At 40.0% G+C, this 14181-nt stretch overlaps 1 protein-coding gene across 4 annotated transcripts in view; it reads left to right on the top strand.

Annotated features, from left to right (window-relative positions):
* The window catches only part of LOC105011043 (protein FAM168A), a 36814-nt gene that overhangs the window by 6030 nt on the left and 16603 nt on the right, over positions 1 to 14181 (top strand). For 2 of the 4 annotated variants that reach the window (XM_010870798.5, XM_010870800.5), the window contains exons 2-4: positions 2728 to 2848; positions 8375 to 8466; positions 13106 to 13183. In XM_010870798.5, coding sequence (XP_010869100.1) covers positions 2778 to 2848; positions 8375 to 8466; positions 13106 to 13183 — 241 coding nt within the window. In that variant the 5' untranslated portion in view covers positions 2728 to 2777. Of the gene's footprint in view, positions 1 to 2727; positions 2849 to 7994; positions 8289 to 8374; positions 8467 to 13105; positions 13184 to 14181 lie in introns of those variants that run through there. The other 2 variants (XM_034293312.1, XM_010870799.5) reach the window with 2 other exon arrangements.

Here is a 14181-nt window from a genome sequence, read left to right as displayed (position 1 = left end):
GAAAATGAAAAGCTATATTAGTAAAATATATAGTAAAATATATTTGTAATTTTAAGTTGAGGTGGAGGGGTAGGTCAGCTGATAAAGATGTGCCTTGAGGTCTGCTTTTAAATCCAACAGTGTGAACAACCCTGAGATTGACAGGAAGGGAGTTCCAAAGGTGTGGTGCATGGGAGGAAAAGGCACGGTCCCCCATTGTTCAGAGCCTGGTCCATGACTCAGTTAGCTGTAACATGACCATGGGGTGTTTGGAGGTTTGTAGGGGGAGAGTAGATCAGACAGGTAGGCAGGTCTGATGTTATTAAAGAATTTGTAGACTTTGAGGAGAATTTTAATTTAAATTCTTTGAAGGACAGGAAGCCAATATAGGTCAGCAGGAATGTGGGTGATATGGGCAGACTTACAGTATTTGTGTCAGGATCCTTGCAGCATTGTTCAATGAACTGTAATTTATGAATTGAGTTTGCAGGCAGAGCCCCAAGTACTGCATTCCCATAATCAATTCTAGGGAAAACGAATGCATGCATAAGCTTTTCTGCATCAGAAGGGGTTAGTGTGTCTCTTAGATGAGACATGTTATTTTACAGATGTAAGCAAAACGGGTCAATATGTGGAATATATTCTCCATGTTGAGTGAATTGCAGCATCAGCAGTTTGAATTCTGAATTCTGCGTTTTAGAATGCACTTTTTTACACACCCAAAATAAGTTGACCCTAGTATTATCCTATTAAAGGAGATATATTATGGACATATTCTGTCCTAATGACGGGTTATTTCTTGTAGACTAAACAAATCCGGCCACGTACCGGAAATTATCACGGTTAGCGAAAGCATGCCTGTGCATCCCGGCAACATCTGTGGCCCACCGGCTGAAAGGGTTTTCTCGGCTGTGGGCCTGATAGTCTACAGACTACCTAAGCCTACTCATCTAGTCCCGGAGCACCTGGACTTGCTCATTTTTCTAAACAAGAATAAATTATCATAATATGGACATGCTTAATGATTCTTTACATTTTTGTTAAGGTCTTGAATATATGGATGCGCTAGCCAGACTTTGTTTGGTTTTTGTTCATTCATTTGATATAATTTATACCTATTAAGCTTCCTTCCGGGGATATTTTATAGTCACTGGAACTGGAACGCATCGGTAGTTTTGTTTGATTTAATGCAGACTAATGTAACTCTGTTAGTCTATATATTAGGTGTAGTTTCTTTTGGAAAGTATAGTTTTAAGGGACTGTATATAAAAAATAACTGGCTAGTCTAATACATTTTGTATTTTGTTGTTATGGCCAGAGAACTTTGACACAAAGACGTTAGCTAATTTAAGGAAAATCATACATATCTCTGCGCTAATTCATGGGAGACAATGCGCGTTGTTTTGACTGCGTTTATAGTTCATTTGCAATTGTAATTAATGTAAAAGCTTGTAACAACAATTTGAAATAAATGTTGAAATAAATAACATGTTATAAAATACTAACGACTTGACAGGCCTATGCATTAGGTTATTTGCTGCTGTTACGGAATTTCAGAATCTGAATGTCTTCTGAGTAAAAGTACATCTGGCCTAATTGTTCACAATACACTAAAACGTTATCGAAGTTGTTAACTACATTGTAAATAAAACGCTGAATTTATTGCATAACATATTACAATTTATAATAATTTTTTCTTCATTTAATACCTCACTTTTTGGCATGAGTGAGTGGTGTCGACTATTCGACCACGAAAGTTGAAGAATTATCGATAATGAAAATATTTGTCATGCACATCCCTACCCTGATGCTTACAGTGCATACAAGCAATGTACATCTACCTAAGGATTCCATTCATGGATACACTTCTAAGCCCAAGCCAGACACATTATATGACATGAAAAAGTGTCTAACAACTAAGACATTCAATAGAATATGGCTAGTTAGCTAGCTAGTAACATTATTTTATCACAGTTTGTTTATAAAACCGCAATTACTTGTAGTCCACCAAGTCAGTGCAGTGTCAATTAATTTGGGAGGAGGTGTTGTGGGAGATGGTTGGTTGGTAGATTAAGACGATTATAAGCCAATGGTTAAGGTTTCATTGCCAAACAACACTATTCAAACGGCCCACTGAACAAATGTTTCCTTAATAAATTGTATGGTTTTCTTGTTATTATATAATTTGAAAATAATTTGTTGTATTTTACACAGCATGTATTATTTCCAATTATGTAATTAAATCCAAATGAAATGAAAATCTAAATTAAAATAGTAAATTTCTAATAAACAGCAATTTCAAATGTTATCCAAATCATGCATCCAAATTAGGACATTTTAATCAAAAAGCACATTTTTAAATGTCATCGTAATTAGTCAATATGCCATGGGTAATTGTAACTTCCTGAAATCACAGTCGATTGAACATAAAAAAAAATGCTTATAATCATAAAAAAAATATTACTCTGGTGTTTTATTAGAATCTAAAACCTGCCATCTGCTTTTATTGGTTACTTTACACCTACAATGTTATTTTATTTGCTCTATGTTATTATCTGATTATTATGATCTTTCTCTCACTTTTTCTTTCTCTCTTCCTTCCTCTGATCTCCCCTTTATCTTTTTATCTCCGTAAATGTATTTTTCCATCTCTCTTCTTACCGCTCTCTGATCTATGGCTACTGCATTACTCTGCCAAACAATCTGCTTCTGTTATAATCATGGGTCTTTTGCTCTTGATTTTCACAGATTTGCGTTGCCATTTCCTTCTCCACCACTACACTAGCATTGCCACAAGAATGGCCGGAGGGCACCCCACCGACCAATTCAGTTTCTTGTACCAACCTGAAAGTGCTCAAAACCTGAAGAGGTCAGTGTAGAATAACTTCAATGCCTTAAACCCTCGCCACCCCTGTCAGTGTTGTGAATTGGTCCAGAATATGTTCAGGAAAGGAGAAAAGTTACAGAACATTGACTTGGAATGACATCACATTTCTATCTACAACGTTCTGAAACTTTTCTCCTCACTAATAGGCTACAGGTGTGTGATTATGCTTCAACATCTCTGACCTCTTACTGAACTCAAAACCTGTCACCAGTGTGATGAATGCAAAGTTGAATGGCCACACTTTAAGTTCCAAACAGTGTATGTATTCTGTTTAAGAATTGAAGTATGAATTGCAAATGGTACAATGAATGTTCTTTTCATTATTGTAAAATGACATTGGTTTTATGTTTAAATATTTGTAAGAAAAATGTGCCTCAAAACACAACATCCGTACAGTGAAGTATGTAGCATTATGCTTTGAGGAGACTTCTCAACTACAGGCACTGGGCATCTTGTTAAAATTCAAGAAAGAATGGAGGTAGAAAAATACAGGAAAGTTCTTCAAGAGAACCTACCTTACTCCACTAAATACCTGACTTTTGGAAGAAAGTTCACCTTTCAGTAGGACAATACTCCCAAGCACAAGGCCAAAGCACAATTGGAGTGTCTCAAGAACAAAAAGATGGATGTCCAACCGTCCATCATCAACCTAAACATTCTAGAGCAAATCTGCTAAGACAAATGGGCCAAAAGCATTTGCAAAGCTGGTACATACTTTCCCCAAATGACTTGAAGCTGTTATTGCAGCAAAAGGTAGGTCAACCAAATATTAATGTGTTGGGATTGAATACTTATGCAAGCAACATATATTATTTTATGTATCTCCCAACATAAAACCAATGTCACCTTACGATAATTTATTTTGGGTTTATTGTTTAGTCCAGTGTTTGATGGGATAGCCATTGTTGAAGTAATCTGTACTGTACCATATTCTTTGTTAAAGAAATGGATACTCTTTGTCAATCAAAATAAATCTCCATTATGTCAGGTGTCCTATGAGGATGCTGAATTCCATATTGAATTTTAATGGAAACCATTTCTGTTTTACTCTGCTTTACTATGCTACATGTATATTACAGTGAACGCTGGTATCAAACAGATTTAGTAAACGGTTGATTGAGATGGTTGCGTTGAAGCTTCTGAGTCCCCCTTCGTCCCCTTCTATATGGAAGGATCTATGGTTAACCAGACACTGGCAGGAGTGCTTCAGTCTATCCACAGAGATACAAAGGCTTTCTTACTTTGTCCTCTTACCACACTTCCCACTCTGTATGTTTTACCAATCCACCATATCATTCTCCTGTCTCTCTTCATCTGCTGCTTAGTGACCCTCATATCGAACCGTACATACATTACATTAAACGCTAACCCCAAACATAAGTGATTCAAAGATATACTCTCTTATATATCTCTTTAACTGGTACACAGTGGATCGAGCATAGGCTTTGTGTTACACAGTGATTTATAATCCTGTACATCCTGCACAAAGCCTACGTTTATGCGTTTTGCATGAAAACCTACAAGTAATTTTCAAGCCGTTTGCTGGTGCTCTGCTGTCCTACAAATCCTCAGAGCCCACAGAGTTGTGATGCTTTGTGTTTATCAGAGCAGCCTCTTTGTCTCACAGAGAACCCAGCAGTTTTATTTTGGGAAGGCTGAGGTAGGTGCTGGCCTTTCTGCAGTGAGTGGGTAGTAGCTCAGAGACCCTGTAAAATCCTCCCTACCTCCGTGGCACAGTACTGCCAGCTAGACAGACTGTGTCCATATACTGCATGTATACTGACAATATATGTGAGCTGTACTCACTGGCCCATGTATACAGTACTTGTCCAAAGTTTGGACACACTTACCCATTCACTTAAATAATTGTTTCCAAACTTTTGACTGGTACTGTGTATACAAAAGATATTGGCCCTGTGACGCTTTTCTTGAAGGAACAAAATTCATTGTCTTTGTGGGGGATAGAGTAGGTGAATTGCAGGAACCAAAGTTTGCATTCTAGCCAGCTCCCCCAATCCCCTTCTTTCTAGTGTTTTATTTAAACTTTTGGTTGAACAGCTCAAAAAAGCTGTGAAATGTTTCATATAAAAAAGAAATCTAAATGATCCCCTACACTACCCAATTTAACAGAAATTGAGTGAAGTGTAGAATTGACAGAGAAATATCAGTTTTCTCCCACTGCCATTTTTTGTCAATAGAGGAAAGGGATGGTGCAGCTTTTCCTTTTGAAAACTTCTGAAAACTTATGTTTGTCCAATAGAAAGTCTGCATTTTAAGAGGCACTTTTGTGTGCACCCAGAATAATTTCAAGGTGAACAAATATTGTGAAACCCTATCATTCCACTATTAGTACAGATACAGTATATTCAGCATATTTTCTGATATTACGATATAGAACCTCTACATATTTCTCCTTTAATTCTTCTAAAGTATGTTGAAAATGAAAAACACATTTGTTAACATCTTGTAATTGGATTTTCCAAATAGCAGAACACATTTTATTTCTATAAACGTAATGTAGTACTTGCTTACAAAGCCTTTGGCCAGCAAAAGCCTCCTTAGCCTTTCTATTGAATATTTGGCCTCCTCTTCAGCTGAAAACAGCTCTGATTCTTCAATGTTTGATTTGTGCTCTCTACCAACTGATGTTGTCAGCTATTGCCAAAGGTTATGAATATGATTTAAATCACTCACAAACAGACACAGACTGTTAGCTTGAAGCATTCTAAGCATCTTTACTCTTCAGATTATGTTATACAAATATGCCACCAACTCTCTCACTTCCCCTCCCTCACTCTCTCTATATATATATTCCCTCTCTCCAGGGGTTAAACCAACATTTTGCAGGTGAAGGGTCCCTTATCAAGAACATCTTCCCAAAAAGCCCAGTATCATATTGGATTGGTCCATATCATCTGACAAGTGTTCTATCTGTCCATTTGCATCATCTCTTCCAGAAATAGGCCCACAACATATTGTTACATTTTATCAGGCAGGTGTATACATTTATAATCGTGAAGGTTGTTCTTTCTTCTGAGCTCAGAAATAAAGTTAGTATCACACAAACCTGATCCACTTCTTTTAAAAACGGCCACCAACTGCTTTTAAAGGTGCATATTCTCATGATTGCATTAAGAAGTGTGCACTGTGCACTGACTGGACATTTATGCTTCTCTACTTGTAGGATCATTTCAAAGTGGCTAGGAATAGGAATGTTCTCTTTAGACAGAATGCCACAGCCATCTGAATTTGCTGTTGATTTCCTTTTGCTTTGGAAAAACAAATGTGGACAGCAATGTTTCATGAGCAGTTGGTTTAAAAAAAGAAGCCGGGTCTCAGATCACCTGGCCCAATATAACCCTTGCCTGTGCAAGTAAGTTATTTCCTTTTCCTGACCTGTTAAACCATATCTCGTAAGGAGCGTAGGCAATAATTTTTCTTCTCTCCTGTGCCATTCAAATATGTGCATAGACTAGTCAGTGGTTCAGTTGTTAAACATCAAGTTAAAATATTTGTTGTGAACAAATTGTGGCAAAGCTTTGTTGCAATCCCACCTTACTGTCAGTGAACCAGTGGGATTGAGATTTGAGTACGTTCCTCTACTCCTCCTCGGCATTCGTGTTAGCAGCACATTACCACTGTGCCCAACGGCAAACTATGCCCACGGCATGGGCCAACTTGTGGAACAAACAAGCCAAGATTGCCCTAGGCATTACGTCAAAGGTGCGCAATATTACACCATTTCATGCCTGTTAAGTCCATTAGGGTGTGAAACTAGCTGGGAGCCCCCCCCCACGGTGTAGTGGAACTGGGGGTTGGCTGCCACACTCGCCTTATAGTATTCATCTGGAGCCAGCCATAGGGATGGCGTCCTGCTTGACAGAAAAAAGCGGTGAAAAGTTCTAGATTGAACGGTAACGCGGCGGAGGCCAGTGTAAACCTGGCCGAGGAGCAGAGGAGCTCATACCCGACCTCAAATGCTGCAGAAATTCAACCCGCTTTTTCGAGAGATTGCCCAGTGCTGCTGGTGAGAGGGGTTAACGCCAGCTCAGATGGATAGGGAGAGCAGTGGTGGACACCAGGCCGAAACACACCACATCCCATAGGTGTCGGTTAGAATGACGGAGAAGCCATACGAATGAGGACAAGGCCACGCTGAATGTGTTAAAAGACAGCCCCGTGAGGGTTCCTCAGGGAACCCTGGTTAGTTACATTACCCCGGGTCTCAGTGCTCTAGGCAGTTGTTGCAATGTTCTTAGATTATTTTTTAATAATGGATTTTTAATTACTCTGGGGATGTTTCAAATGTGAAAGATCTTTTTGATATTTCAAAATTGACTGAGGCTTTTCCAGAACCTGCTCCTGGCCTTGTTTCGAAAGCTTCTTGATCTTCATTGTGTGGTTGTTTTGGATATGCTCTTTGCCGTATACTGAGGACTTCCAGAGACAGGGGTTGTTCATCTGAGATCATGTTACACTCAGATTCTATTCAACTAATTAAGTAACTTCTAAAGGCAGCTGTGGTAAAATGAGCTGATACATTGACAGAAAATAGATGTGAATTGAAAGGTTCATAATGACACCATTAACGCTTGGCATCTGTGTGTTTTGACCTTAACAGTCCTAGGGAGGTGAATACTTATGCAGTCCCCGGTACATACAGATACCCACATACACGCATTCTTTTTTTCCCTCCTATTCCTCCTTATTTTTATGATTTTATTTTGGTGTCAAACTTTTTAGATTATCCCTGAGATATTAAGTGTGTACACACACACACACACACACACACACACACACACTTTATATACTCCATCTGATTGCATAAACCTTATCTGAGTCAAAAGGATTAAAATGATTTAAATGTAATGGACATCTATGCGCCTCCTTCATACTGTCAGGCTACAATGTAATGGACATCTATGCGCCTCCTTCATACTGTCAGGCTGCCCATGACCACTCACAGAGCAGCAGCTCGCTAGTTGTTTTGCAATCCTTTTGTCCCTGGGCTGCCCTCTAGACTTCTGAGAGGCTCCTGGTTGCTTAGGTTACACACAGGCGGGAGGGATGTGGGAGGGGTTTAAGTGGTGAGAGAGTAGTATCGCAAGCCAAACTAACATTCTTAATGGTCGCTAAATGTTTGTTGACTTTCTCTCTCTTATTTTTTATCATAAAAATGTCATTGCTTCAAAAGCAAGAAACAAACGAGCAGTATATCAAGACAGGTTAGCCTTTGAACGCTGCATCCTACGAAGGCAGAAATTGAGGCCATGGCTTGATTGAGAGGAATGAGGTGGTAGATGAGTGTGATGGAGTTAGCCGATGACCTTTCAGAGGGGACATCTGGAGAAAAAGACGCACGGCAACGATACACTTAAGCAACAAGGCACAAGGGGATTGGGGTATGGCCAGTTTACCACAGGTAAGGGCTATTCTTAGGCACAATGCGAGTCTTTCCTCTCACCATATGTATCTCTGTTGCTCTTCCTTTCTCTGTTCTCCCTGCAGTAAGGGTAGACTGTCTTCCAACATGAATCCTGTGTACAGTCCTGTCCAGCCCGGGACACCCTATGGGAATCCTAAGAACATAGCATACGCAGGTGAGTTTCATTAGTCATATCAAGTTTTCATATGGATCAGTTACGTCATGAACATACAATACAACAGAGTGGCTGGTGCCCTGTTTCATTCTATGCATCATATTACCTTTGTATTTCCTCCACATCCTCTCCTTGTTCTCCTTGTCTCACATTAACAATGGATGAAATTACTTGGATTTTCTCTTGTGATTCATTTGAATAGCTTTCCATTTTCTGTCTTGTCATCTCCTTGACCGGATTTACAGTGGAGATGAGCTACTTATACAAGGGCAGTACGTTGAAGTCCCCACTGAGAGAAATTTCCAGTTTCTTAGTTCTTTAGTTCATCCCTTTTGACCCAGTTAAGCAGTAACCGATAACGATACTACTTACTTTATAATTATGCTATAATAAATGCAGTGGAGAACCATCAGGGCCTTTATCCTTTATGCCTTTAGAAAATGAAAATGAAATGAAAATGTTCTTTTCATTTTAGTGGACTTCCTATTCAATTTCTTCAGTTTGTGTTGGAAAGAGGAGAAAAGAGAAAAGAAAACAATTCTCTTGCTTCAGAGGTTTAATGACTGATGCTGTGATTCTGTGATATTCCTTGGTTATTTTCAAGGATATTTTACCCCCATAGTAGGTCCAAAAGCTATGGTTTACCACTGAGAGAGTTGTAGTATACTGGAGAAAGCTATGCTACACTGTAGTATCCATCAGTTGTGTAGTGATATGTTAATATTTCATTTGCATTTGCCATATCTGTTCCCGTCCCCATATCCCAATATGTGCCATCTGTGAGAAATCAGTGAGAAACCTACAAGCCAAGTATAAGAGATATGGTGTTTCTTAAAGATCATATGATTACAAAACAGCAAAGTGGCAGCCAACTGTGACATAGTGTCCACCAATAGCTGACCTCTGACCCCCTGTGACCCTGACCTCCCTCTCTGAGCCAGCGAGTTGTAGCGCTGTATCAGATTCTCCTCACTGCCTGACAGTGCTCTGTCAAACCCCCAAGACCACCCCAAACGTCCCTCACTTACATTATCCAGCCCATTCAAAAGAAACAAAAGAGAGTACATGAAGTACAGCTCTGATAAACCAAAATATGAACTTCTGAAAAAATCCCAGGCCTAAAAGACCTTCTGGCAAAAGGATATCATCGTTAATAGCAGAAACATGACAATGCTGGAACATAATGGGAACATTGTGGAAGAGGACAGTAGAAATGCTTACAGTTAAAGACCACTAACAGCAAGTACAGTCCTGGCCTCAAGATCCCTTCTTGACCCAGAGTGGAAAGGCTGTTATTGACCGCCAAGTTAAAATCCCCACTCACTTCCTGATAAATCCAGTGTCCCTGAAGAAAATGCAAAATTAAATGACCCAAAAGATGATATCATCAATAACAGTGTACTCAAAGAGGCCCCTCCATCATGTAAAAGCCAAATGGTATGCCTTCCCAAATCCCTGAAAATCTAAATCAAAGATTACAACAATTACCCCAACCAACCATTCAACTGCCAGCTAATTAGCCTCTTGAGTAGTTCGGGCAAGCGACTGGAAAGATTCTTGGCTGGCACGCTGTTGTAGCACTATGCTGTCATAGAGGCGTTAAGGGTCCACCAGGCAGGGTTTAAAAAAATATATCCATTCCATTATTTAAATGTAACATTATGTATCATTTTTTTAGGGAGTTTATTATTTCATTGTTTGAATTGATCACATAGAACAACAATGTCTTCTCTTTGTTAACTTGAATCAGTACAAAACACTCCCAAGATGAACACTGAAAACCTAACCACAACAGTGAGATTATATTACAAGAGGGTGTCAAATTGCAGTGCGGAGGTCAGAAAGGTCGTTTATACCCTTTGTGCCAACTAGCTCCTCTCTGGACACCCCTACAGGAATTTGTTTACATTACAATTATTACATACACTGATAAGCCATAACATTATGACCACTGACAGGTGAAGTGAATAACACTGATAATCTTGTTATCATGGCACCTGAAAGTAGGTGGGATATATTAGGCAGCAAGTGAACATTCTGTCCTCAAAGTTGATGTGTTAGAAGCAGGAAAAATGGGCAAGCGTAAGGATCTGAGTGACTTTGACAAGGGCCAAATTGTGATGGCTAGACGACTGTGTCAGAGCATCTCCAATACTTCAGCCCTTGTGGGGTGTTCCCGGTCTGCAGTGGTCAGTACCTATCAAAAGTGGTCCAAGGAAGGAAAAGTGGTGAACAGGGTCATGGACGACCAAGGCTCATTGATGCACGTGGGGAGCGAAGGCTGGCAGTTTGTTGCATATGGGGCTGCGTAGCTGCAGACAGGGTGCCCATGCTGACCCATCACTGCCGACAGCGCCTACAATGGGCACGTGAGCATCATAACTGGACCATGGAGCAATGGAAGAAGGTGGCCTGGTCTGATTAATCTCGCTTCCTTTTACATTACGTGGATTGCCGGGTACGTGTGCGTCGCTTACCTGGAGAACACATGGGACCAGGATGCACCATGGGAAGGAGGGACGGCGGCAGAGGCAGTGTGATGCTTTGGGCAATGTTCTGCTGGGAAACCTTGGGTCCTGCCATTCATGTGGATGTTACTTTGACACGTACCACTTACCTAAGCATTGTTGCAGACCATGTGCACCCTTTCATGGAAACATTATTCCTTGATAACATTGGCCTCTTTCAGCAGGATAATACGCCCTGCCACAAAGCCAAAATGGTTCAGGAATGGTCTGAGGAACACAACAAGATCTCAATTCCCTAGATCTCAATCCAATTGAGCATCTGTGCTGGACAAAGAGGTCCGATACATGAAGATTGTATACCTTATTAAACTTAAAACATGCATAGTTATATAATTAATATTGGTTTATGACACAAGTACACTGATATTTCAGACTTTATGTCTATGAAGCCCTTTTGCATAAATGTCTGCACTCGATAACATGTTATCAGTTAGATAACATCTAACTGATAACATATAGAAGCAATTCCTACCAATAAAAAGCATTGTATTGTCTAAACCAAGTAGTCCCATCAATTTCCATTGATCTAGGTAACTTTGAGCATGATTGAAAAGTGTAACCTTCATTTCTAATTATCTGTTTCTTGAAAATATTCTGTTCATCTCACCTCCATCACCTCACCTTCTCATTCTTTTTCTCATGTATATCTTGCCTTCCCAGAGTTTAGCTTTGGCTGTATCTTTTCATTTTCTTCTGTGTCAATCAAGAAAGAAACTCTGGGTCAATCACTGTATTGAAATAAAGGAAAGTCTTTCACAAAATATAATTCTACCCTTGTAATTCACTGGCATATAGTCAACAGTCAATATTTCATGGATTGAAGCTCTGTGTAAATGTAGCTACACAAAAATGTAGCTAGTTAATTATCACCAGTGTCAATACTAGTTAGGTTTGTGTAGCTTGGATATTTGCCAGGATCCTAATCCCATTGATGTTAGGAAATAAAACTACCAGACAATAATTTTTTTAATCAAGACAATTTTGTTAAAAGCATTGGCTAGCCAGCCAAGCCAACTAGCTTATATCATAAAAATTATATCACCAGAGTTTAGATTATATCAAGAGATGGATGGCATTGAGCTTGTAACACAACAGCTTTTGTTTTGTATCAATCAACTGCCTATCATGCATGTCTTCTTTATCTGCAGCCTTTGACTAACTTTAGACAGCTGCTACTGCACTAAAGCTATGACACCCTGAGAAACACAGTCAAAGAAAGATCTGTGAGCGAACGTCTTTACTTAAGATTTCAAATCTAGATAACAGCCTATCTGTATGGCTTCACTTTAAAACACGTGTCATCACGACGGCAATCAGGGAAGCAGGCAGTGGTAATTAATTCTACAAAATCTTTGCTTTAAAAAATTGGTTTTTCATCGGTTCACCAGTTAAATTCTACTTTGGTAGATACGGGCCTTGTCCATCTGCTGTCCATTTATCTACAAAACAGCTAGACAAATTGTACAATATTATTTTATGATTTATCATCAAAACACACTCTAATCACAATCCTGTCACTATTCCTGTTAATATCACTCTTGATCTCTGGTCACCAAATGAAAATACTTATATTACATGGCCTTTCATTTAACAATGTTGTACTGGCATGTAAATTATTTAAAGACCACCAATGGAGAATGGACAATGCCAGCAATTACAAGATCACAACCAAAGTCAGCATTATAGTCACTAATAACTACACAGGAAGGGAACTAATAAAATAATTCACTGATGGTGCAAAATAAAACCAGTGTGGTTCTTAAGAGGTACTATAGGCATCATGGGGGTGTTCTGTGCATGCTGGCCAAGCAACTTTAGTAAGTGCATAACAAACAGCCACCATGGACATTCACTAGAAAACTGCTACAGAAAAGTAAAATGAAAATAACCACAACAATTTAGGGTAGGGAGTGAAAATCACAAATTGAAACAAAACAAATGAAGGGAACTCCCAGGTTTTCAGATTTCTGCGATCTCAGTAAGCGAAAGCGAACGCTGTGGTTGCTCAGTCCAACTAAAGCTCAGTGGTCCCCACCAAAACAGTGCAACCTGTACAGGCAAACACACCATCAGGCCATGATGTTCTAAAAAGCCTGTTTCCTCTCTCTAAGGTTATCCTGCTGGCTATCCTCAGGCTCCTACATACACACCCAACCTCTACCAGACCAGCAGCCCAGGCTATCCCCCAGGTAAGAACACACAGAAATGGATGGCCACCCACCCACACGCATGCACAGACCCAGACATGCACTGAGCTACGCTGGGCTATGTCTCACACCATGGATAGGACAGATTTAACAAAGGTGTGTATATATGAGGGTCTCCGTTACAGGGTCCATGAGGGACGGACCGAGTTGGAAAGTGTATGCAATCGGTGGACGTTACAAGGTCATGGACTTTCTGGAGAAGAGCCATAGGAGCCACCAATATGACCCCAGTTTTATTCACTTGGAGATAAGAAATCGTCTAGTTTTGGATGTCCTTGAGAAACTTGATCAGAGATTAGGGAGAGGTACGAGATGTGTATCTTACGGATGTAAATCTGGGCGTCCTCTGCATAGCTGGAACCTGAGATCTGGCACCAAGTACGACGCAGATCATTAACAGCAGGGGTCCATGTATCAGAACCTTGAGGTCTGCCTTGGTTGACAGGGGCTGGGGTTGATGTAGTGAAGTGAAACAAACTGCTGCCGATCAGCCACACTGGATCGGAACCAGTCGTCGTTCCAGGAATGCCCAGGACTGTTTCCATGTGGTCAAGGAGGATGCAGTGGCTGACAGAGTCAAAGGCAGCCGAGAGATCCATGAAGGATGAGGATGTTGAGGCGGGAGTCAGCAGGAATTAAGTGGTTGTTGGTGACTTTGACAGGGGCAGTCTCTGGCCCAAAACACCAAAAAGGGAGAGGTTCATTCAGGTCGTGATTGGTCATGTGACACTTTAGATGGGTGGCGACTGACTGCTCCAGCATTTTCGCAACAAATGGGAGGTTGGAAATGGGGCTGTATTTGTTTAGGTTGTCTGCAGTCAATTGCCCCTGCTAAAGAGAATGCATTGTAATCTAACACATATTGATTGAATGAGATTGGTGATATAGACTTTGTAAAAGTAAGAACATCCACATAACAACACACCATGGTTGGGGTGAATTTTGAATTGTGTTGCTACTCCTATTTTCTCAATTAAATT

Source organism: Esox lucius, chromosome 7 (assembly GCF_011004845.1).
Source record: "Esox lucius isolate fEsoLuc1 chromosome 7, fEsoLuc1.pri, whole genome shotgun sequence".
Classification (NCBI taxonomy): Eukaryota; Metazoa; Chordata; class Actinopteri; order Esociformes; family Esocidae; genus Esox; species Esox lucius.
This window is presented reverse-complemented; position numbering and strand designations above follow the sequence as displayed.